General features: G+C 35.7%; 2 protein-coding genes across 2 annotated transcripts; one reads left to right on the forward strand and one right to left on the reverse strand.

The window, feature by feature from the left end:
* Nucleotides 1-8,562: 8,562 nt before the first annotated feature.
* Nucleotides 8,563-20,311, forward strand: LOC121981620. Its single transcript, XM_042534225.1, has 14 exons — nt 8,563-8,768; nt 10,205-10,278; nt 10,348-10,422; nt 13,331-13,406; nt 16,149-16,219; nt 17,289-17,390; nt 17,918-18,007; nt 18,086-18,160; nt 18,268-18,300; nt 18,369-18,449; nt 19,219-19,266; nt 19,345-19,437; nt 19,519-19,560; nt 19,796-20,311. The coding sequence occupies exons 1-14, from the start codon at nt 8,732-8,734 to the stop codon at nt 19,988-19,990; spliced, it is 1,092 nt and encodes a 363-aa protein (XP_042390159.1). The 5' UTR covers nt 8,563-8,731; the 3' UTR covers nt 19,991-20,311.
* Nucleotides 20,312-20,487: 176 nt separating this feature from the next.
* LOC121979978 (inorganic phosphate transporter 2-1, chloroplastic-like) lies at nt 20,488-22,441 on the reverse strand. The gene is made up of 2 exons (XM_042531947.1): nt 21,554-22,441; nt 20,488-21,486 (listed from the first exon to the last, which is right to left on the reverse strand). Exons 1-2 carry the CDS (start codon nt 22,439-22,441, stop codon nt 20,659-20,661), a joined length of 1,716 nt encoding a protein of 571 aa, XP_042387881.1. The 3' UTR covers nt 20,488-20,658.
* Between the last annotated feature and the right edge of the window lie 639 nt (nt 22,442-23,080).

Consider the following 23,080-nt stretch of genomic DNA (forward strand, 5'->3'; position numbering starts at 1 on the left):
GCAGGATATGCGGTTGGTTTGTGGACTAACATATTTTGCAGGGATAAAGAAGCGATATTAGCCTCGGATGAACAGTACCCGAGGCACCCTCATGAAGCTTGAGGCGCCTCGGGTGCAAAGGAGCAGAGTTTGCATGTAGCGGAGCTGGAGGTGCCCTCATGGTGGCTTGAGGCGCCTCGGACAACATTGGAGGCGCCTTCAAGGCTTATAGAGGCACCTTCAAGAGGATCAGCGAAGACTTCTTCTGGGCTTATCCGCGCGGCTGACTTGGTAACATTGGATTGTTACACTATCTCTATCTCTTGTATTCTATCACCTCTTCTGGTGGTTCCGGAAGAGACGTTTAGTGGATTACCTATCGATAGGTCTGCGAGACCTAGATCTTGGAGTAGAAGTTGCCGAAAGCTCCGAACTAAGTAAAATCGAATGCGTATTCTTTTACTTATTTTTCTACTTCACTTTTTTACTTAGGGGATGTTTGGTTGATGGATTTGGAAATGAGAGAATAAAATGATAGTAAAATATAGTGTTTGAATTGTAGGTTTGGGAATGATTTCTAGATTTATGAGAGTCAACCAAACTCATATAACTAGGTGAGTTTCATTTCCTTTTCCATTTATATTCATATTCCACCTTATTATTAAACTCATACTCATAGTCATTCCCATCATTTAACCAAACACCACCTTAGTTTTCTGTCGTGCACTTTATTTTCCAAAACCAAAAAAGTCATAATTTTGAAAACCATGTAATTCACCCTCCCTCTCCATGTGTGTCTCGATCCAACAAATTGTTGTGATGGAAAAATAATAAATTAATCTTCACTTCATGGGCTTTCAGAATTCCTTATAGATTCTCCAAAGTTATACTCTTCAAATCTCTTGTCTGCTCAACAATAGTAACAAGACAAATATTTTTCAGGAAGAGAATAAATTACTTTTTGTTCAATTATGAGATCATCTAAAGCTTCACCATTCGAAGCTATTTGATTCACTATAAAATCAACTTTTGTAAAATACTCGATGACACTATCATTTTATTTTATCTCTAATTTTTCAACTTGTTTATCATCTTTATAAGCTTTTTGTAGAATTTCCCAAGCTTACTTTGGTGTTGTTGCTTTGTGAATTTTCTCGCACACCCCTTTGCCTATTATGAGATTAATTTGATTTAGAGCATGAGTGCCCTTCTTCTAATTATTCACCAAAACTTCTTTTTCAGCATCACTCAATTGACTTCTTCGTCTTCAGGCTCAATAAGCCCTTTATTGACTATATATATAAGTTGAATGTTTTTAAGCCAAACTTCAAATCTGTTGCTCCAATAATTATAATCTTCTCTGTTGAAAGTATATGGAAATGGAGTAGTAACATTTCTAGATGCCATTTTTCTTGAGACTCACCTCACTCTGATATAGCTGAAGGTGAGAAGATATAATATTTGGGAATAGAAGAGGAGTATAACAATTTAGAGAAGAAATATAGCTAACGAAAAAATGTAACTTTTCCTCTCAATATATTTTTTTCATGTCACGACTTGGCTTATATAGTCATTTTTCTTGAGCCTCACCTCGCTCTAATACTAATTGAAAGAGAGAAGATATGATATTTGGGGATAGAAGAGGAGTATAACAATTTAGAGAAGGAATATAGCTAAGGAAGAAATTGATGCAGGATCAACATTGGATAACCAAATCTTCTGGAGGACATAACTTTTTACTTGAGACTTGGAATCAATTTATGTCAACGGTCACGTGTACAAATTTAAAAATCTAAATTTTTTATGTTAGAACTTGTAAACACTAATTTTCAAGCCCAAACTTCACTATTTTGACCTTTTTTAGAGAAATTTTTACTATTTTTTAGTAATTTCTATTTTTATTTTTATGGTGTTTAGGGTAAGTTTTGATATTTATGGTATTTAAAGGTTAAAAATTTTCTATGACAACGTCTGTTTTATTAATTTATGTCTATTATGAATATCCTTTTTCTGGCAAGGTTTCTTTTTTTTTTTATAAGATGAAACTTTTTTTTATAAGATTGTAATTAAGATCTAAAATTTAGAATTTCTTTTTTTTTTAAGTCTTAGAGTTAAGTATCTATATAATACCTATTGGTTATATGAAGAAAAATATTTTTGTTAGTTTCTTTTCTTATTTTCTTTTTAATTTTTTTTTTCATCTTGGATAATCTTTATCCCGTCCGACGTCATAAATATAACTTTTTCTCTTAATATATTTTTTCATATCACAAGTTGACTTGCATAGCTATAGAAAGCCCATTAAGACTCCTTGAATCAGATTTGATTCGGCTTGGCACTTATTTTTCAAAGCTCTTTGCAATATTTACTCTTATAGCTTTGACATTTGTCTGTAAGATGGACTTGATTTGATTATCAAGCTTTTTTGCGTTATCTTAAAGTATCATTGGAAATAGACTTACATATTCGTGTTATTAGAGAAGTACCTGAGTATTTTTTTTTTTAAATTTAGTTAGATTTAATATTGTAATCCAAATTTTAAAAATACAATCCTAAATTTTAAATCCGAAGTTTTTAAAAATAAAGAAAAATAAAATATTTAGTATCTTGAGGTGAGCACCATAATAAATTATATATATATATATATATATATATATATATATATATAATTGTTAGTTAAGGTTCTTTTCCTATGGAATATTATGGACTCGGTGACGGATCTAGGGAGGAGCGGGGGTGTGCTTGAACACCCCCTTGCTCTCGAAAAAATTCACTAATATGCTGCAGTCCGAGGGACAATGAGAAGAAAGACAAGCTTCAGTTCCCTTTTTTTAACATCCTTTTTCTTTTTTATCTGGCCGTCACTGTATGGACTGTTCATATGGTAAAATCTGCGTCATTCTTTTGTACTAAACAAAATTTGAGTCAAGTTTTTTAACCCAAATCCATTTTTACTCCGTTGAACCCCTCCTCGTCGCCGCCCCATGCACGATTAGTTCAATAATACAAATATATTCTAACTTAATCCAATTTTATAAATAGCCGATGTTTCACTTTTTGACATTTTGTTATCGAAATACAAAAACTTGCACGCGGCTGTTGCTTAAAACCGGATGTGGCTCTCCTTTTCTACATGATTTTCACTGTTATTCTCGTTAGTTGCTTGATCAGACAGAATATATGATCAGTTTTAATGCATCAATGAAATGCATTATTGATGCACTTTGGGTCTCTTTGGCCGTGGAAATTGCATAGAAGCACGGGTGTTTATATTCATTCTCTTATCTTAAAGAATATTAATATGGGCCCGCTGTAGTTCATTTAACAATATGTAAAGTATAAACAATTTAAGTTGATTAATTATCTGCCACCTAGTCATGCACCTGGGATGTAGACGTTAAATTGGATGCGATTTCTACTAGCATTGGATGTGTTTTGTAATTTGTAGTACTAACCTTGGTAAATAAGGTGATAGTAATGAATTGTATGGAACTCTCTTATTATCTAACAGAGTTTGGTAAAGCTGGAAGGTTGGGAAGATGTAGTCATCATAATTTCTAGTGACATGCGTTGTTGGAATGCCCCAGAAAAAGTTGATATATTGGTAAGGAGGTTTAACAATTATCATCTTGGTCGCTTCAGTGCTATAATAGAGTCGATAGTGATGATGTGATCCAACCTAGGTGAGTGAGTTACTGGGATGCAAAGAAGTTACTGAAATCATTGATGCAAAGAAGGCGGACAGTAGCTTCCTTGCTTGATTGAAGTTACTGAAATCATTGATGCAAAGAAGGCTTATCACCAGCAAGAGCAATGCAAACAACAAACACCTGAGCTTCTCCATCAAGTTGATTTTCCTCCTCTCTTGAGTCACGTAAATGAACCGACTTAGCTGTTCAAATCATTGGATTCTCCTGTGTTTTTCTGTACTCTCTTGCAATTTTTTACCACTGTTTTTAAACACGTGATTGATCTTTGACTGCATGATCATGTAAGTTTATGCCACAATCTCTGACCTTTTCCACCACCTGTTTCTTCATTTGTTGACTAATTCTACTGTTTATGCTCAGGGAACATGATTCTAAAAGGTTTAATTTATTGATCCAAGGAGAATGTTTTTTTATCATACAGGTGCATTCAAAGTATGAATAAATAAACAATGTGAACAACTAAAATTCTTAGTTTTTGCAATGCAACTAAAATGCCAAACTCATAGCATTTCAATTGAAAATTCAACTAGAAATCAACCAAACTAAACAAACACTAAACAGCTCGGCGACAAATGGCGAAGCAATTACCACTATTTTTGAAGAACAGGTTCAGTAAATTGCTCACTATCCAAACTCATGTCATTAATAGCATAATGAAGCAATGGCAAAAAAATAAATGCTTTGCAAAACTTTGATTGACTTCTGATTTTTAGGCATCATGTTAACAGATTTCAGTAATGTTTTGCTGGTTGTGATCTTCAAATATTGGTTTCTGTCACAAGTACGGATGTGAGATTGAGGATATCGGGGGTTGGGATGCTCCTTTACATTCAACCAGCCCACCGTTGAACATGATAATAGTGGCGAGTGCAGAACTCATAGCCCGACCCAGTATGAACAACCGTCGCTGTTATGAATCGGTGAAATGGAGGGTGAAGTCACACACCACGCGTACCAAACCTGCACACGAAAGACCAAAATGGTACCTAAGGAAAACAAAAAATGGGATGGGATGTGGCAAATCCTATACAATAACTAAAAATATGGAAGAACCTTGGCAGCACCTTGGCAGCAACAGCAAAGGTGCGACAAATTGTATATAAGCAGTGGATAAATTGTATATAAGTATATGGAGAAACTTATAGAACAGTTGGTATATGTAGGGAAAACCTAGTTTCTTTCCGACGAGGGAGGGAGGCTCGGCGCGGCGATGGTTGAAGTCGCGGGGAGAGAGGGTAGGGCACGGAAAACCTAGACTTACAGAGGGTACGACGAGAGAGGATAGGGCACGACGAGGGAAGGCCAGATCCTCTGGTCGAGAAAATTTTGGACCAGAAGAGACCCTATCCATTCATTGGCTGGATGAACTAGACCTCACCTGTTAAACAGGTGGGATCCAGTTCGTCTCACCAATGAATGAACAGGGGATCAGGGGATCCTCTGGTCCGCAATTTGTGAACCAGGGGATGATCCATTATTGTAGACTTTTGATTTGGATGGACCCTACCAACTTAAAGGTAGGCTCCATCCAAATCAATGATTCTCATACAGTGGACCATCCTCTGGTCCGCGAGGATCCCTACTGAATCAGGGATGGTCCAGGGATCCTAGACCAGAGGATCCCTGTCCCGACGAGGGATTGTTGTGGCGCGTCGTAGCTATGAGGGTCGACATACATATATTGTTTAAAATATAGAAAAAAAATAAATATAGACATACTTACTAGAAATATAGTAATACTCATTTTGTACCTTTGAGATGGTATAGACATCAACAAATTTTAAAAAAATATATTAATTTTAAAAATATATTGAATAAAATAATTTACTTTTCAAAATAGAAGAGTTTTTATTTTTCATAATAATTAAATTAAGGATATTTTTAAATTAAAAAAGTACTTGTTATTGTTTCTTATCTAACCATTCAAGATCAAAATAAAAAATAGAAGATAAATTTATAATTTATAATTTAAGTAAATTAATGAATAAGTATATTCATAAATTATTTATAACTTTATTGATAAATAATAACGAACCAAAATTATTTATTTTATATATCTTTTAGGAAGGTAAATACTTCTATTGACCTTAACAATGAATTTATTCATTAATAATTTAATGTTGGATTCGTGTCGTTGCGCTTTTCTTCTACAGCAGACCCAATTTCCCACCATGAGGCGTGGCCTGGAGAGAAGTGGCAGCGGACTCAGACTAATTTACCTTGCCACCCATCAGACAGAAGGTAAGAGTATGGGTTTCGAATTTCTAAAGCCCCTAAAGCTCACCTCTCTCTATATCTTACTATTTTATTAAAAAATATATAAAAAAATATAATTCTTTTTAATTCCACATCTTAAAATTGACAAATAAAAAAAATTTCTATAAATATTTTAGGTCAATAATATTAAAAAAATATACTTTTCTTAGTTTTTTTTACTAAGATAAGTATAATATTAAATTAAATTTATTTTTTTGCAAAGAAAGTCATAAGGGTGACATTCGAAAATCCAAACAATTCAGATTTTCAAAGACTCAAATAATTTAGATTTTCAAAAGTCAGGTACTTTATCTTAATGATTCTACTTTAGTATTTTAATTCTAAAATGTTTTAATTAATATAATTTAATTATAAAGGGTCAATGTGATTTCAATGCACACGATCACTAGTAAATATTAAAATTAATTTTAATTGAGTTTTATTTTCAGCGGTAATTTTAATTTTTTACTAATTAAATTAGATTTATTGAATAATTTTTTATTTTTTATTGTATTATTGCTTTTATAAATTAAAGTTAAAATTTGGTATTTTTAATTTTTTACTCATTAAATTTAGATTTAATTGATAATTTATTTTTTTTTACTTTAATATTAGATTTGGTTGTTAATTTTTTTATTTTAATTAAAATTTTATTTTTTCATTAATAAAAAATTAATTTGCTGACAAAAATTAAGTTGATTAATAAATTTAAAATATCTATTGATTATACTTATATCTTTTATAAAAATACTTTTAAGAGTTAAAACCATATTTAATATTCCACTATTATTACTCTCTAAATTTCATTTTATTCCTCCCTTTCTTTCCTTCATTATCATTTTTATATTTATATATATTTACCAGCTAAATTTTTTAGATAAATAAATTTGATTTATAATTTATCGAAGTTAATGCATGAAACTCTCGATAATGTAAAATTCTAAAGAAATATCTATTATATATAGTATACAATAATAATTTTATTGTTGCTTCAAGACTTTCCTTCGTTGAAATTAAAATTATTTGATACAATTTTTTAAATAATAATTAAAATGTATATTATTAGTATTATTATAATTTATTAGTCACCAAATTAATTAGTATCCTTAACATGATAAATTAACTTTTATTTATTTAATTTCTAAATATTGATTAAATAAATATATTATTTTTTAATAAATTATGCTTTAAAGTTTAGCATAAAAGAATTTTAATTTTTTTTATTTTATTAATAAAAAAGGGAGCTTTGTTTTTACATAAGATAAAGATATTGGTAAGTGACTATTTTCAATTATGAAAATAATTATTTTATAATATATAAATTATCCTTTTAAATTTTACTAATAAAATTAAATATCTTTAATAATAATTTATAAACAAATATTTTTAAAATATTATTTATTTTCTTAAATAAATATTAAAGCCTTCTAAAAATTTTATTTAAGGTTTTACTAATAGTTGAGACAACCATGGGGTGCACATATTTAAGTTCACTTCCTATTCTATCCTTCATTTTTCTCGTTCCTCTCTCCTATGTATGTAATTTTCTGTTTATTTTTCCTCTTTTTCTTTTTTTTCCCTTTCTTCTTCTATGTATGCATAACGTATGGATAATATTTTATAAAGTTTTATTTATTTTTTTATAACATTTTAATATATTTAGAAAAATCGAAATAAATAATGGATAGTATATTTGAACTCTTTATAATCCCAAAAATCCTTAGAAACTGAAATAAGTGCAATCGGAAGTCTCTAGGTCCATCAGTGGATTTCGATCAAAACCCATTGATGGACCTAGAGATCTTAGATTATATCTATTTTAGTTCCTGTGGATTTCTGATGTTGTAAGGAGTTCAAATATATCATCTATTATTTATTTCTGTTTCTCAGAGGTGTTAAAATATAATAAGAAAGAATCACCAAAAATCTTTATGTTGAGCCTGATATTATTTTATATCAGACCCACGTTGAGCATGATATGATACATATCAAGTCTAACGTAGAAAATTTCGATCACTTTTTCTTATTACATTTTAACACTTTTTAGAAGTCAAAATAAATAATGTATAGCATATTTAAACTCTTTACAACCCCAAAAACTATATGAACTGAAATGGATGAAATATGAGATTTCTAAGTCCATTAGTGAGTTTTAACAGAAATCCATTAATTGACTTAGAGAACTCCGATTGTATCTACTTTAGTTCAGGTAGTTTTCTAAAATTGTAAGGTGTTCAAATATGCTGTCTATTATTTATTTCAAAATTTTTAAATATATTAAAATATTATAAAAAATCAATTAAATTTTATAAGATGTTATCCATATGTTATGTATGTATGAAAGAAGGAAAAAAAAAAAAAAAGAGAAATAATAAGTGGTAAGTTACATGTATAGGAGAGAGAAAAAGAGAAAAAAATAATAGAAAAAAAACAAAATAAATTTACCGGAAGGATAGAATTTAAAGTGAACTTGAATATATTAACCTTTTAATTATTATAAAGTCAATTAAAAAACGCGCCGTTTGGTATCGTCGATCTCCTGCGATGTGCGGAAGGTCTCAACAATCTGCGTGTGCGAATAAACGGTTCAGACTAACTCAAAGGTCGTCGGATTCTGTGCTGGTTCATTTACGGCATCCCAACTGCTCAATTGTCATGAGTGGAGGGGTCTTGAATCCAGGTATCGGGTTCGCTTCCGGAGGAGGTGAGCGCGACGCGAGCAACTAGCTAAGAACCCTAGCGATGGTGGGGGAGGCCCTTGCGGTTTTACGAGGGTTTTGATCGCCATGGCTCTCGGGAAGCTCACTATAGTCATTGGCGCAGGTACGCGTCCATCTACTTCTCTTACGGAAGTACAGGTTTTTTTTTTTCGTCACTCCCAATGCTTTCGTTTCAATGAAGTTAGAGGACCGGCTATGATCTTAATCGTATCATGAGCTTTCATGGAAGAAATCAGTTTCTTCGATCCGCATATCATGATCCGCGGTCCATTTGCCATTGGATTTGATATATTAGCTGCTCCTTTGAAATAGGTAAGATAAAAGTGCACTTATCCATAGCAGGGGCGAGAATGTTTTGCCTAAAGAAGATTTTCACCGGGAGGTTTCTGTTTAGACACACACACACAAAATATGTTATCTTTTGGAGTAAATAGAGGGTTATTTTGATAAACTGGTTTTATTATAAGGACGGGCTACTAAAAAGGATTGCTGGAGTTGTTTTTGGACATGTTAGAGCGCCTTTCAGAGTTTTATATTTTGATAATCGCATTGTAATTGACCAACAATTCAATCTAATTGTCAGCCTGATGTGAGTATATATTCAACTTAAAACCACTTTGACCGTCAAACAAATTTTGAAGTTCTCCACTAGATTAGCTTTATACACCATCATACTTATTTTGCCTTTCTCTATTTTGGTGGTTCTGTGCCTGTAAAGTGTGATCATCAACCATTGTTCGAAAAAAGCAGCCCATGTAATAAGGTGTGGCATTCATATCACAGACATGGTTCCTCTATGTACCCAAATTCCATACACAGCCCAATTACATTGAGTTGTGAATTTTGTGATACCACTACATCTGTTTGGATGTGCATTTGATAATGACCATAAATTATCTGTATCTTATTGTTTGTATAGATCAATGAAATTATCACTACTATAATAGACATTGAGATATAGGGCGTACTTCTGGTCCATACTTTATGGATTTGACTGCATTGTTGGAGAGCCACAGCAAGAGGAGGGATCTTGAATATCAAAATTTTAGGGAATTTTCTTTTCTCGTTTAAAATTCTTGATTGATCATGGACAAATCTTTAGATAGGTCATAACGATGATTTATCTTAGGCTTGGTGATCCACTGTCTTTTTGCAGGATATGCTGCATAGATTGTTTAACTTTGTTTGGTATCAGTGGTCAGTATGGTTTGTTTGCACTTGCTGATTTTCTTCAATTTCCTTTCCTATTTCTTATGCACAATTTGCTGGTTCACTTGGCTTTCTGTTGATTCTCTATATTTGTGTTTGCTTCCTTTTCTCTCTTACCTGTATCCCAGTGGATTTTAGAGCTTATAAGTAAGCTAAAATGATACTTACTATGCTGCCTTTATTTTATAAATGCTCTATTGTGTTTTGCTTATTCAGCCGTACCTTTTTTATGCTTATGTGATACATATATCCACCAAGTGTGTTCCATGAGTTATTCTTTTACTCATTAGCATGCTTGCTCATTTATAGTGTAAAATGAACTCCTTGTAGGTATAATTGGGACTGTTCTCTCAAAGGATGGGCAATTATCTGATGTTACAAAATTCTTTTCTGGTGCTTTCAAGGTATATTAACTAATGCCACTCTTGAAACCAAATTTTCCATTATCTTATGTGTAGTTTCTTTTCCTATAGATTGTGACAAGACACTTGAAACAAGACAACTCTCAGTCGACAAGTAAACCACAAACTGATTCTCTATTAGCTCAGGTTAGTATGCCATACCTAGGGGTCTTGCTAGAATTTTTGTAGTTATCAGTGTTTGAAAGTAATTTCATGGTAGTTATTTTTGTATGCTGATAACTATACTGAATCTCTTTGTGTAGTGGAGAATTTTGTTACTATCAGGATGTCACATTTTGCTGTTTTTGGTTTTGGTGTTTTGAAAGCAAACATCTGTGTCTCAAAGTTAAAAAAAGAATTCCTGTCATAGTCTAACATCATATATTCTAGCATGCCATGCAATTTCACCTTGGGAAGTGCATCTTAACTTCGGATATTGGTGGTGCCACTTTCTGATTAAGGATTTGGAAACTACCTTCCTTACTGACTTACGTGGCACTACGCACTGTATTTTTTTGTCATTTTTTCACCAAGATAGATAGAGTTCTTCAGATTTATAGGTATTCTCTTTTGACAATTATTTGCAATGCAAAATGGCTGGGGCAAGTTTTAAGATCTTGTACTGAATCAGCATACATCACCAATCAAAATGCAAGATACATTCTCATGTCCCTCAACACTTAGTTTAGTTGTTTGTATAAGTTATAACTTTTAGCTGTATCATTTAAGTTTTTTTAATATTATCTTGGATCATGAAATGAAATGAAATTGTGTTGCTGACCAGAGACATGTGGTTGTTTCATGCTCCTAACTGTCATAAGATTTTGAGCTGAAGCAATAGGTAACAGACTACAAAGTGGGAATGCCATAACAAGGGGAAAAAAAATCATGCTGAACACGATAGGGCTAGAAGTTGGAAGAAAGACAAATTTCACATGTTGATCTGTCATACATAAAGCCATATCTGCGAAAAGAACTTTAACTACTATGAAGTGCATGTAAGGTAATAAAGTTTATGACATTGTACCTTTAATTAACTTAAAGCTACAAAAAAGGGAAAAGAGGCTAGGCAGTGTATTTCTTCTATCTTAATCAGATAGTTGATGATGTAACAATTACTATTGAATGAATCATTGGCTATAGCTAAATTAATCACGAAGGGTAAATAAGGTAACCATAACTGATACCTCACTGCGGAGCTTGTTGCACATGGTGGAATTTTTTTTTATGTTCTGTTGATTTGAATATTCACCTGCTCAATTCTACTATCATTTGGATATATATGACCAAGCGATGATTTTTGATTCTGCAAAAGAAAAAGCAAGGTCTCTATTTCACTATCATATCTGCCGTTCATTGTTACTTTTAATGAACAAATACTTCTAGGGGTCCCTCAAGAGAAACAGTTCTTGGAATCTTTGTTTACATTGCTGTTTCAGCTAAAGGAGTTTGTCTTTGGCTAGTCATCACAGATCCAACCTTTGTGTTACTTTTCCCTTCAATGAGGTAGTGAAATTCAAAGTCTTTCCTTTACATGGTCAAATTCTTATACTACCAGGGTCCACACTTCACAGTTGATGATCATAACAGGGCAGGTTTACTGTTTTGATTTAAATAACCATGACTGACGACATGGGATGAATCATAGTTGTCAAAAGCGCAAGGTGCAAAAAGGCACTCAAGTGTCTTGGGGCTTAAAGCACAAAGCGAAGCGCACACTTTATTGAAAAAAGCGTAATAAACAAAAGGACTATTATCAGAATATAAATCTGATTCATATGAATTAATAAAATTTATTAGATATTTTTTTTTAAATTTTAAATATGTTTTATATATATATATATATTTTTGGATACTTTAATTAGGATTTATGAAAGCCTATTCGAACTATCCAATTTAAGTTAGAAGTTGATTGAATTAATCAAATCTGCAGACCTAAGTTTTCTATTGTCCACATTCCCATAGCAACCGCGGGCATCGCGATGCCTCCGAGATGTCGGAGAAATGGCAAAGAGTAAAAAAAAATTAATAGAAAAGAAGATTCTTATCAATGATCGAGAGGTAGACCCTTCTGGCGGTGAAAGGTAGACCAATCGACTTAATGATCGATTTAAAGAGGGTTTAGGACTTTTAACTAAAAAAGAAAAGAAAAGTTTTGCGTAAAAGCGAATGCTTGTGCTTTTGCGCGAAGCATGCACTTTAGAGATCTCGTGCACTTCTAGGTCTCTAAAGCGCAAGACTTGCTCTTCACTGCGCTTTGCACTTAAGCGAGCGAAGGACCCTCTTTTAACAACTATGGGATATATCTTACCCTATGTTTATCATCAAGTACTAAATTGGATTTTTTGACCCTCTTAAAAATTTATTTACTTTGAGAGTAAAGTTTAAGGAAAGAGAGGAAAGAAAAAAATGAAATAGAATTGGTTGATTTTCCTGTCACTTGATGGTAAAGAGGCAGTGAAAGAAAAGTGAAGGATACTCATTCTTTGATTTTTTTTTCTCCTTGATTGGCTAATGAAATTGAAAAAAAATGTAGAAAAAGAACCATTGGCCTCATTTGCTGATTGACTAGCCATTGATAAGAAAAATTGGTTAACAACTATTGACTGGTTACATGATTTGCTAGTAGTGGTCGTCCAATTACTTTATTTTATCAATTTCTTTTTGCCATTCTCCCTAGTAAACTTGAAAAGGTAAATTCTTCTTTTGCTCACTTATTTCTCCTCCCTTATCTCATCTTTCCTTTCTCTCATCCTTCCAAGTAAACACATGAGAAATTCAAATACAAAATATTGTCCATTTAATCAAACCAAACTAAAACAAATCAATTCAAATTGTTTTTACCAATTGAAAGACCAAACTTCTATAAATACTGGACTAAAATGATCCAAACCTTTTTAGCCAAAAGGATTTGGTTCAGATCAGTTTGTTTTCAGGCTTAACTCATTAATGGATATCTCAACAGATGTTGGATGATAGTATGATGCATGATTTCCTGTCCGTTTAGTAGGAGATTTATGATCAGCTGATGATATGATTGTATCACTGTTTTCAGGTCAATACTCTTAGAGAGGAGTTGCAAATCTTGGCTTCCTCAAGATCAGTTACGATCATTACTGGTGGAGGACCAGGTTCTTCACATTTCTTAACCTTTGTAAAATTTCTTTTGACTTCTGTAATATGCAACAGACAACATTCTGCTTTTTTGCTATTTGTTTGTTTCTCACACCGTCTTGCTTATGTGCAGAGTTGCTAGGGCATGGCTTAGATTGTATGAATTCTGATACACACATACACATGCATGCACTTGTGCACACACACACACATATATAGAATTTAGATCTGGAATCTGATTGAAAAATGATCTAGTCCTGTAGTTACAAAGCTCGATTTATTATTCATTGACCTTCTGATCGATTAAGAAGTTAAAAATCTCCTTGTCACTTATCTGTAGTTTTTCATTGTATCTGTTGGGTTAGCACCATTGGGAGATGTCTTGTCCCGAGTTGCATTTCAAGATGTAACATATTCCTAGACATACAATAATAAAAGAATAGAAAGTGTGGTGAAAATAGGATTTTTTTTTTTTTTTTCAAAAAAAGTATTGCAACTCAGTAAGATATGTGTGTGTGCACGCGCGTGCATGTATGTATATTCATATTGCTACATGCTCTTGATGAATACTAGAATTTTAGATCTGGATCTGTTTCATATTTGATCAATGGCCATTTGATATTAGGTTAACTAGGTCACCTGTACCCATCAAGGAAAGAGGAAAATATTTGGTTATCACTGCTTAAACAAAAATACTTATGAATTGTAGATGTGTGGAGGCATAGCAATTCAATTTTTTATCTCTAATATCTATTTTCTTATCTTCCTACTTCGGCTGTTAAAATTTTCATTCTCTCTGCGCCTTTAGATGCACTGATGCCTAATAGGTTGATGTGGATTCAAAATGAGTAGTTCAGATATGCTGCCCGTCATGTAGTGATTCATTTTCCAAGAAATCTCCATTTGCAAGTCTTTTCTTAGCTTCATACCAGTCAATATGCGGTGATGCTTGCTGGTCATATATGGTTGTTTTTGGTTCAAATCAACCTGGTTTTTTAGTTCAAGATTTTTCTATTATCTCAACATGAGAACTTATTTTAGGTTACGGAGAAAAAAAATCTGTATTTGTGAGCTCTCAATTTCTTCGTGACAGTGTTTCTTTAATATGTTTTATATCTACAGTTCTCCAAATTTTAATATGTTTAATCAAAATTGAGTTAGGCTGGCTCTTGCCAAGAATTCAAGGATAAAAGGGCAGCCCGGTGCACGAAGCTCCCGCTATGCGGGGTCCCGGGGAAGGATCCATTGTACGCAGCCTTACCCTGCTTTTTGCAAGAGGCTATTTCCAGGATTTGAACCCGTGACCTTTTGGCCACAAAGCAACAATTTTACCATTGCGCCAAAGCTCCCCTTCCAAGAATTCAAGGGCCCCTTTTTAAATTAAATTCTAATTGGGTTGTGGCTTTTAATTCAAAATATGGTCAAGATAATACCAGTGAGACTTTTTTGGTCTCCATTGCTGGTGGTCTTTTCCCTACCATTGCTGTATGCATATTCCTTTTAGTTCTTGTGGAAATATCCGTTTTCCATTCATACCATCCATAGCCTGCTATACAATTTAGTGCTTACTTAGACCGATAAGTGCCTATTTAGTGTGATACAAACTAGGAAATTTAATCGTTATGAAGTTGTCTTAAGTTGTAGTTGGTAATTCTAGTTTGATTTGGTAGTTAATTCACAGTGATTATTTTCCTAGTTGGTTGACTTGTTTCCTAGTTTGTCATTAACAGTGATTTGGTAGTCTATAAAAGTGTCTAGTTTGTTATGGAATGAGTAACTTTAATTATGAAGAATCCTTCTATTTTCCTCTCTATGCAAATCAGTATTAGCACTATTGACGAGATCTATCTGATATATCAAAGCCAATAGTATTCCCTTACTCTCTAATTACATTGATATAGGAAATTTGCTAATCTTTTTTTTTTTAGTTTCATCAGATTGGTATAGAGTTCTAAACAACTCAGTATTCAAATTGATATGTAGGAACCAGCTAATTCATAATTTAATCCTCTGGTCGAGTCATCAAATACACGATGTTAATTTTTTTCCTTTCTGCTATTGGAATTGATAATTTCAATTCTCTTACAGCCTGTTTGGAAAGACTAAGAATTGAATTCTTAGTGGAATTGGAATTCAATTCCATTGTTTGGTATAAAATTTTGATATGGAATCGCTCAAGAATTGAATTCTAATTCCATGAAATAGTGCAAAAGTAAATCAGACCAAAACCCATCTGATTTGGATAGGGAATTTACCCTGAAGAACTAGAATTACTTAAATGCCTCTTTTAAAACTCCCTTTTTTTTCATCTGCCGACTGCTTGCTCCCGTGCGCCGTGTGCCAACTTCTTCCCGTGCGCTGGATTGATCAAGAGTGGTATGCTAACACTCTATTTGTTATTAAATGGTTAGTTATGAGGATAAAATGGTAAATATATAAGAATGGAATTCAATTCAAATATATTCCAAATTAAGGAATTCAATTCAATTATGTTATTCACTAATCCATTCCAAACATAGGAATTGAATTGAATTCCTGCTGAAATTCAATTCCTAATGGAATTCAATTCAATTCAATTCCTTCACTTAAGTTGTTTCCAAATAGGATGTTACCGGATTCTATTTGCTGTAACAATCAGAGTCCACTATTAGGTTGCGTGTTATTATTGACTGTATTTGCTGTTTTATTTATTTTTGTTTTTCAAACATTCTTTTGATATCTATATCTATCTCTCTATATGTATTTGTTGTAAATTGCAGGTTCTGCAAGATTTGGTGTTACAACTGTCATTGTTGTTGGAGCTCTTGGATTTGTCTTCATATGGTGGAAGGTAATTTTTCTTGTTTCTCCCTAAGGATTAGATCAATTAACTAAGGATCAGCGATAACAAACTTCATTCTTTTAGCCTTTATGGAAGTTTTATCTTCATGCATTCCTATTTCTTTGTAATTTCTTGGTGAAAGAGTGGAACACACAACCCCACGCTGTCTTCTTACTAGAGTCAGTTATGGTAAGGTGTCATGATTGTTGAACTCATTTGCTTTGTTTTGGCACCGGGCAGACTAGTTTATCTATCCTTAGTCAGATGCATTTCATGATTGCTAGCAGTTTATATTATGCCCCTAACATTTCATGAGTATTTAGGGTTGTCATGGGCCTCATGGGGCATAGACAAAGCCAAGACAAACATTTTCCTTAACTAGTTTTTGATAATGGTTTGCACTTGAAGCTTCAATACTATTTTCTTTATGCCCAATAAACAAAGTAAAATGTTATTTTTTTCTAGTCAGTAGCTTAATTATAAGATTCTGGTTAGTGCACTTTATCTCCATGGCTTATAGTATTTAGATTTCTGACTTTTCTTTCTTATTTTACATTAATGTTTATTTGAGTCAATTACATTACAATTATTTGGCATCACAACTAGTCATATGAATCATTATGCAACTCTTATATGTGAATAGTGACTTACTCTTTGCAGGGTGTGCTACAATGGTTATTCACCCTTGATACTAAATTTTTATTGGTAAACTTTTTAAGAAAGGACAACCTCTCAAGATTAAGGAAGTATGTACAGAGGCAGTATAAGTTTCCATGGCACTATAGTATCTATAGTATTAAGAGAAATAGTTGATGAGTATAAGGAAAAAAATAAGGTTTTTGTCACTGTATGACTGTTAGATTGTAGGAAAGCGATTTAAAACTCCATCCAAGTTTATTTGGCTTTAGATCTGGAAAATAAGGTAATGTTCCTATGATGAATATTGGATAGGATATTTTGGCTATGCTGTTTCTATATCTTCCCCTTTTATTATAATCCTTTGTACTACCATTTGAAGTATCCCAAGGATATTCTTTCTTAACCTTGCAAACTAAATACTAATTTTTACTGCTCCTAGGGATGGAAACTTTCAGATTTGATGTTTGTTACTCGGCGTGGCTTCTCGGATACTTGCAATCGCATTGGCAGACAGTTAGATCTTGTTTCATCATCTGTTTCGGTATGCTTTTTCCTTTTAAATTTACTTGAATCTTTATTTATAAAAAAATATTATGGAATTACTATGCCCTGTCATCTCATTTTTGCATGATGTGAATTATAAATACTACAAAAAGGATGTACCTGCCATTTTCATTGTAATGTATGCTTGGACCTAAATTATACTTCACGGCAAGGTATAATAATAATGTTCCCGATACTTTTTCCAGAGAAAAAATTTCTATCCCTTAACATGTTAAAAGTCCCATAATTATACAAGCTGGAAGTAGATATGACAATTTGCGCCGTAACACTCAACACCCACTCTGCCTTGCCCGATTAAGGCTACTCTAAACCTGATTGGATTTAGTTTAGAATATTTTGTAGATAATGATATATATCCTTCCCATCCTCACCCACAGACAAATATTTTGGTAAGTTTGGCTGAATAGCAATATTTCTAACAACAGGAAATTTCTTGCATAACTTAAGTATGTTTGGCAACTTTTCTAAGTGTTTTTTTTAACTTAATAAACTGCTGATTGACAGGCTGCTAGGCGACATTTATCTTCGAAGATTGACCATGTAGATAGTAACTTGGAGGAGTGCAAGGAGCTTGCCACGGCAACCAAGTTGGAGGTGTGACTATATTTCTGTACTTTGATGTCTTTCAAAAGCTTTGACAGATAAGGTTGAATATCTTGTAATAATCTGTAGGTGTCGGAGCTAAATGGGGACTTAAGTTTGGTTTGTTCTGATATAGAATCTGTCCAGTGTGCTGTTGAGACTCTGGTGCTTTCTGTTTACTTTGCATTTATTCACTGTAAAAAAACTAAGTTATTTTAAGGAAATACTTCCAGTAAGATCACATGCTGATATCTGACTTCTTTCTGCATCAGAGGTCAAAGCTTGATCGGATTGAAGGAACTCAGGTATTCATAACAGTTTGCAGTTTAATTTGTCTGAATTCTGATGTTATTTGATAACACTGTTTATTTAGGACTCGACATTGAGAGGAGTCTATGATCTTTGCCAGTTTGTTGGGAAATTAGAGCAAGGAAGGAATAAAGAACATATTCAGGCAAGCTAAATTCGTCTAATTTCATTTGTGTGTGACTGCATTGTGTTACTCTATAGTTTGGCTAGCTGATTGTTTTCATCAGCTTATTGACAAATAATTAATCTAACAAATTTTCTAATTTTCTTCTGATCAAATGATTGCTGTTTTCATATTATACAAGTAGAACTATAAACCTGGTTGAGTACAAGTGATTAGGGTGCTAATCAAACATATGAGAAATCCATCTTGAATAGAGAGAGTATGATGGATCAGTCATATTCTTCACCTGATTCAAATTGTGAGGCAAATGGGAGAGTGGGAAAAAGAAGGAAAAGGGAAATACCAGAAAACTAGATTCAGTGGGAGAACCTATCTCAGTTGCAAGTTGTGGAACAGCAATGGAGGGTGGCAGAGTAGCAGTAGAGGGGAGAAGCAACGTGGAGAAACAGAGGGGGTTCAGTTCCAGGATGGTGTCTGTTTGCTTAATTTGTGAACATTCAAACAATGATGCAAACTACTTAATCTGGGTTCTAGTGACACTAAGCAGGTTTGGTCTAGAGATTAATAGCTGAATTCCTTTTAGGTTTATGCTCCTTTTGTGTTGGGTTCAGGTAGTGAATAGGCTATTCAGTTTATGATTGACTTTGGGTATTGTCTCAAGGTGGAGGTGAGTAAAATTCTTAGATGAGCACTTGATAAGATGTTTGTATTGCCTGCATGCTGCCTAATCAATTTCCAGTTGAAACATCAATTCTTAGTGGTTACTTGGAACACACCTTTTGTCTTTCAGGACTCACCGCAGCGAACAATTGAATTTCCACAAATAACTGCTGTCACGGTATTTTCTGTTTTCTTGATTTTCTTTTACTATACTCCATTGTCAATTTTCTGTTAATGTTTCTTATCCCCAAAGCAGGCACTCTCTTTAACACCATTGTCCACAGAATCAGTGTCATTATCAGAATCACCATTACTGTCTATTCCATCTACTCCTCATGGGAATCCCAGGGTAAACATTTCTCTATATTATTGTTAACTTCCTGTTGCTGCTCCAACAACCATCATATGTCGATAATTTGATGCTTCTCAGGTTCTGCATTCATCAGCAGTTGTATCCACTTCAGGACTAAAGGTTTGATTGCTCGTATGGGTTCTTAATTTGACAGCCTGTTCTATTCCTATGTTCTTAAAATAGACAAAAACTAAATATAATATCATGATTAGCTGCCAATAAATTGTTAATGAACCATCAAAATTGTTGGATATTGTTGCTGAGGCAAGACCACTTGCTGCAAAAGCATATCTGATTTTGATTTCAAACCACTTTCACCTTTTTTAACTTATCATTTGAAATTGTGATTTCTCAGGATTTGCAGGGCTTTTCAAACACTACTAAACAGGGAAATTCTAAGGTAACTATTTCTCCAGGAAACACATCTAAAGTTTCAAATGGAACTACTACTGAACAATGCAACAGTAGTGCACCGCCAAGTTCTTCTCGATCCTTGTGGAAGTTCCCAAGCATCAATATTCTTTCAAGAAACCGAAACGCTATCAGCTAGCGTTTAATTACTTATTTGGTTTCCTGAATACCACTGCAAATTTCTTGATATAAAGATTTAAATAGGATAAGCGTAAATATACCATCATCTTAAACTGGTCGCTACATTTTTGTAGACGTATAGATTTATTGCAAGCAGTTGATTTGTTCCAATTGCAATCCGCTTGGAACCTTCAACTTGAGGGAAGTGATTTGTTCCAATTGCAATCCGCTTGGAACCTTCAACTTGAGGGAAGTACTACAATGTTTCTTAACAATCTCCAATGTGGATGCCATATGAAGCAATTGCTGTTTAATTGCATTTAAAAAAAAACATAATGCATGTGAATTTTGATGATGATGTTTTTTTCTCTATAGTTTATACCACTTAGCTTATTGCAAGTGCAGAAATTTAGGCTGTGCCTGTGTCGATGGGTCGTCTTATGAGACGATCGATGAAGATTAACTTCCACTCCTTTATTCTCCTCTCACTTAACCAAGTAAATGAAAGATAATGAGTAAACACAGAAACCAATCACGTGAAATAGAAATTGGATTTAATTGTACACTACCAACCTTGCTATGCCATCCTCCATCTCTGCTTCTGGACATCTGAACTGTTCGTAGAATGGCAATCGAGGTTTAACTCCTTGTTTTCAAAAAAAAAAGAAAGAAAGAAAAAGTGAGAGCTTAAATCAAGAAGGAGAGCAGCTTGGTCAAGATGGCTGTGTAGACGACCGACAAAACTGCGCCGACCGGGATAGTCACAACCCAGGAAGTCACGATCTCGCGGACGGTCTCTGCGCGCACGCTGTTGAACCCCCGAGCGAAGCCCACGCCCATGACAGCGCCGACGAGCGTGTGGGTCGCCGAGATGGGGAGTGCGAGCTTGGACGCCACCAGCACCACCGACGCCGCCGCGAACTCGGCCGCGAAACCCCGCGTTGGGGTCAGTTCGGTGATCTTCTTCCCAATGGTGGCGATGACGCGGTAGCCCCAGATCATGAGCCCCGCCACGATGCCGAAACCGCCCCAAGCGAGGACGTCGGTGGGGATGACGACGATCTCAGAGGCGACCGAGGCGCCATGGTTGAGGATGGAGAGGGCGGCGGCCAGCGGGCCGATGGCGTTGGAGACGTCGTTGCCGCCGTGGGCGAAGGACATGAAGCAGGCGGAGAGGACCTGCATGTAACCGAACACGCCGTAGACGATCTCCAACTGCGCGCCAGTTGGGCCAGCAATGTCGGAGAGAAAGCTCACGTTCTGCCGGTGCGGTTTCTCTCCGGTGATCTTCCCCTTCTCCGCCTCCGAGATGAGGAGGTGGCCGAGTTGCTTGTGGATTACTTTGCTGACGATGAGCGCGCCGGCTGTGCCGCAGGCCAAGGCCTGAGCAAGCGAAACGGCGAAGGTTTTGCTTAGGGGGAAGGCACAGAAGGAAATGCCCGTGACACCGACGAAGACTGCAATGGGCGCTGCCGCCGCAGCCGCTTGCCCTGGATTTTGGGCGCTGTATACGAACTGAAAGACGAATCACGAGTAAGTACTCCGAATCCATAAACTAGTGCTCCGGCGATGAGAAGCATACCCTGCGGATGCACTTGTAGACTAAGAACGAGGCCGCGGCTCCCATGACCGGCGAGATGACCCACGACGAAGTCACTCTCGCCAGGGAAGACCAGAACACCGCGTCTACTCCGCCATAGGCCAGCCCGAAACCAACCATGGCTCCGACGATACAGTGAGTGGTGGAGACCGGCCATCCGTAGAACGATGCGACCTGTAGCCATGTGCCGGCGGCTGCGAGGGAAGAGAGAAGGCCAGCGAAGAGCAGAGTGTCTTTCCCCTGGAAAACAGGGGCCACGAGGATCCCCTTCTGCATCGTGCTGGTGACGTGGGTTCCCATCAGGAAGGCGCCGGAGAACTCGAGGACGGCGGCGGTGAGCACGGCCTGGCGGAGCGTGAGGGCCCCGGAACCCACCGACGTCCCCATGGCGTTAGCCACGTCGTTGGCGCCGATGTTCCAAGCCATGTAGAAGCCGGCGAGCAGGGTGAGGTAGGTGAGCGCCCGCGCCTTGGCGCCCGCCGCCTGCGCCAGCGACCGCATCGCCAGCGGCAGCGTCAGCGCCGCGAAGGCGATCAGGAAGCAGACCGAGGTGGCCGTCCGCGACGAGATGTTGAAAGCCTTCGCCATCTCTGGGAGCTCCTCCTCCTCCTCTGGTGTCTTCCGTTCCGCCACGGGCTCCTCCCCATCGCCTGCGCTCGAGAAGGAAGATAGAGTAGCGCGGGGGAGGCGGTAAGAATGCTTCTTGAGCAGCGTCAGACGACCTGCCTCCGATGGATCTGGAAGAGGGTAGAAGCGGAGCGGCAGCCGGAGGGCTATCCGCCGGAGTTGGAAGGAGGAGGAGGAAGCTAAGGCCGATGCGCCGCCGACGTGCCTCCTTGCGAGGGAGAAATAAGGGGAGGGGAGAACCATCACGAAGTGAAGCAAGAGAAGGAATGAGCGAGACGGTTATTGTGGAGTAGAGGAGGAACGAGTGGTGGTGGTGCTGGCGGCGGCTGCCGTGAGAGGGAGGAGATTGTGGTGGCCGTGGCGTACGGTAGCCGTCTGGAACTTCTTTCATGTTTTGCGGTCCGGTGAGAAAGCGTGCGGGCTCCATCACGGCCAATGGGTGGCCACGAGAGTAAGCAGACCAGATTCCATCCTCATCCACACCTAATCAATTTTCTCAAAAAAACCCTTTTAGTTTTTCTTTTTAAAACCGTTGCGATTTGTATCAAGACGAGTTGATAAACGAAAGGAAGCAACAGCGTTTCTTAATTCAAAACTGAAAACGACTCCAGAAGCAAACGAAGAAGAATATGCAACTTCACCCTTTTTCTTGTTGCCACAAATGAATGGATAAGATTCCAATATCAGTTACATTGTGGATATTTCAAACTTTTAATTCCACATAACTATGTCATATCATAAGTCCACAATAAATATATTGTGATAGATATACCAATTTAACTCAATAGATATACCAATTTAACTATATTAAAAAGAAAAAAACTCAAAGTTAGAAAACTTTGAACGCATTTTAGTTATTTAGATTAAAAAATGCACATTTGA

The sequence above is a fragment of the Zingiber officinale genome, chromosome 5A (assembly GCF_018446385.1).
Source record: "Zingiber officinale cultivar Zhangliang chromosome 5A, Zo_v1.1, whole genome shotgun sequence".
Classification (NCBI taxonomy): Eukaryota; Viridiplantae; Streptophyta; class Magnoliopsida; order Zingiberales; family Zingiberaceae; genus Zingiber; species Zingiber officinale.

Coding starts and splice junctions, on each gene's coding strand:
- LOC121981620 (XM_042534225.1), top strand. CDS start 8,732: ATGGCTCTCGGGAAGCTCACTATAGTCATTGGCGCAG. Junction 13,407..16,148: donor CATTACTGGTGGAGGACCAG/GTTCTTCACATT, acceptor TGTAAATTGCAG/GTTCTGCAAGATTTGGTGTT. Junction 18,161..18,267: donor AGTGTGCTGTTGAGACTCTG/GTGCTTTCTGTT, acceptor TTTCTGCATCAG/AGGTCAAAGCTTGATCGGAT.
- LOC121979978 (XM_042531947.1), bottom strand. CDS start 22,441: ATGGTTCTCCCCTCCCCTTATTTCTCCCTCGCAAGGAGGCACGTCGGC. Junction 21,487..21,553: donor TCTACAAGTGCATCCGCAGG/GTATGCTTCTCA, acceptor TTCGTCTTTCAG/TTCGTATACAGCGCCCAAAA.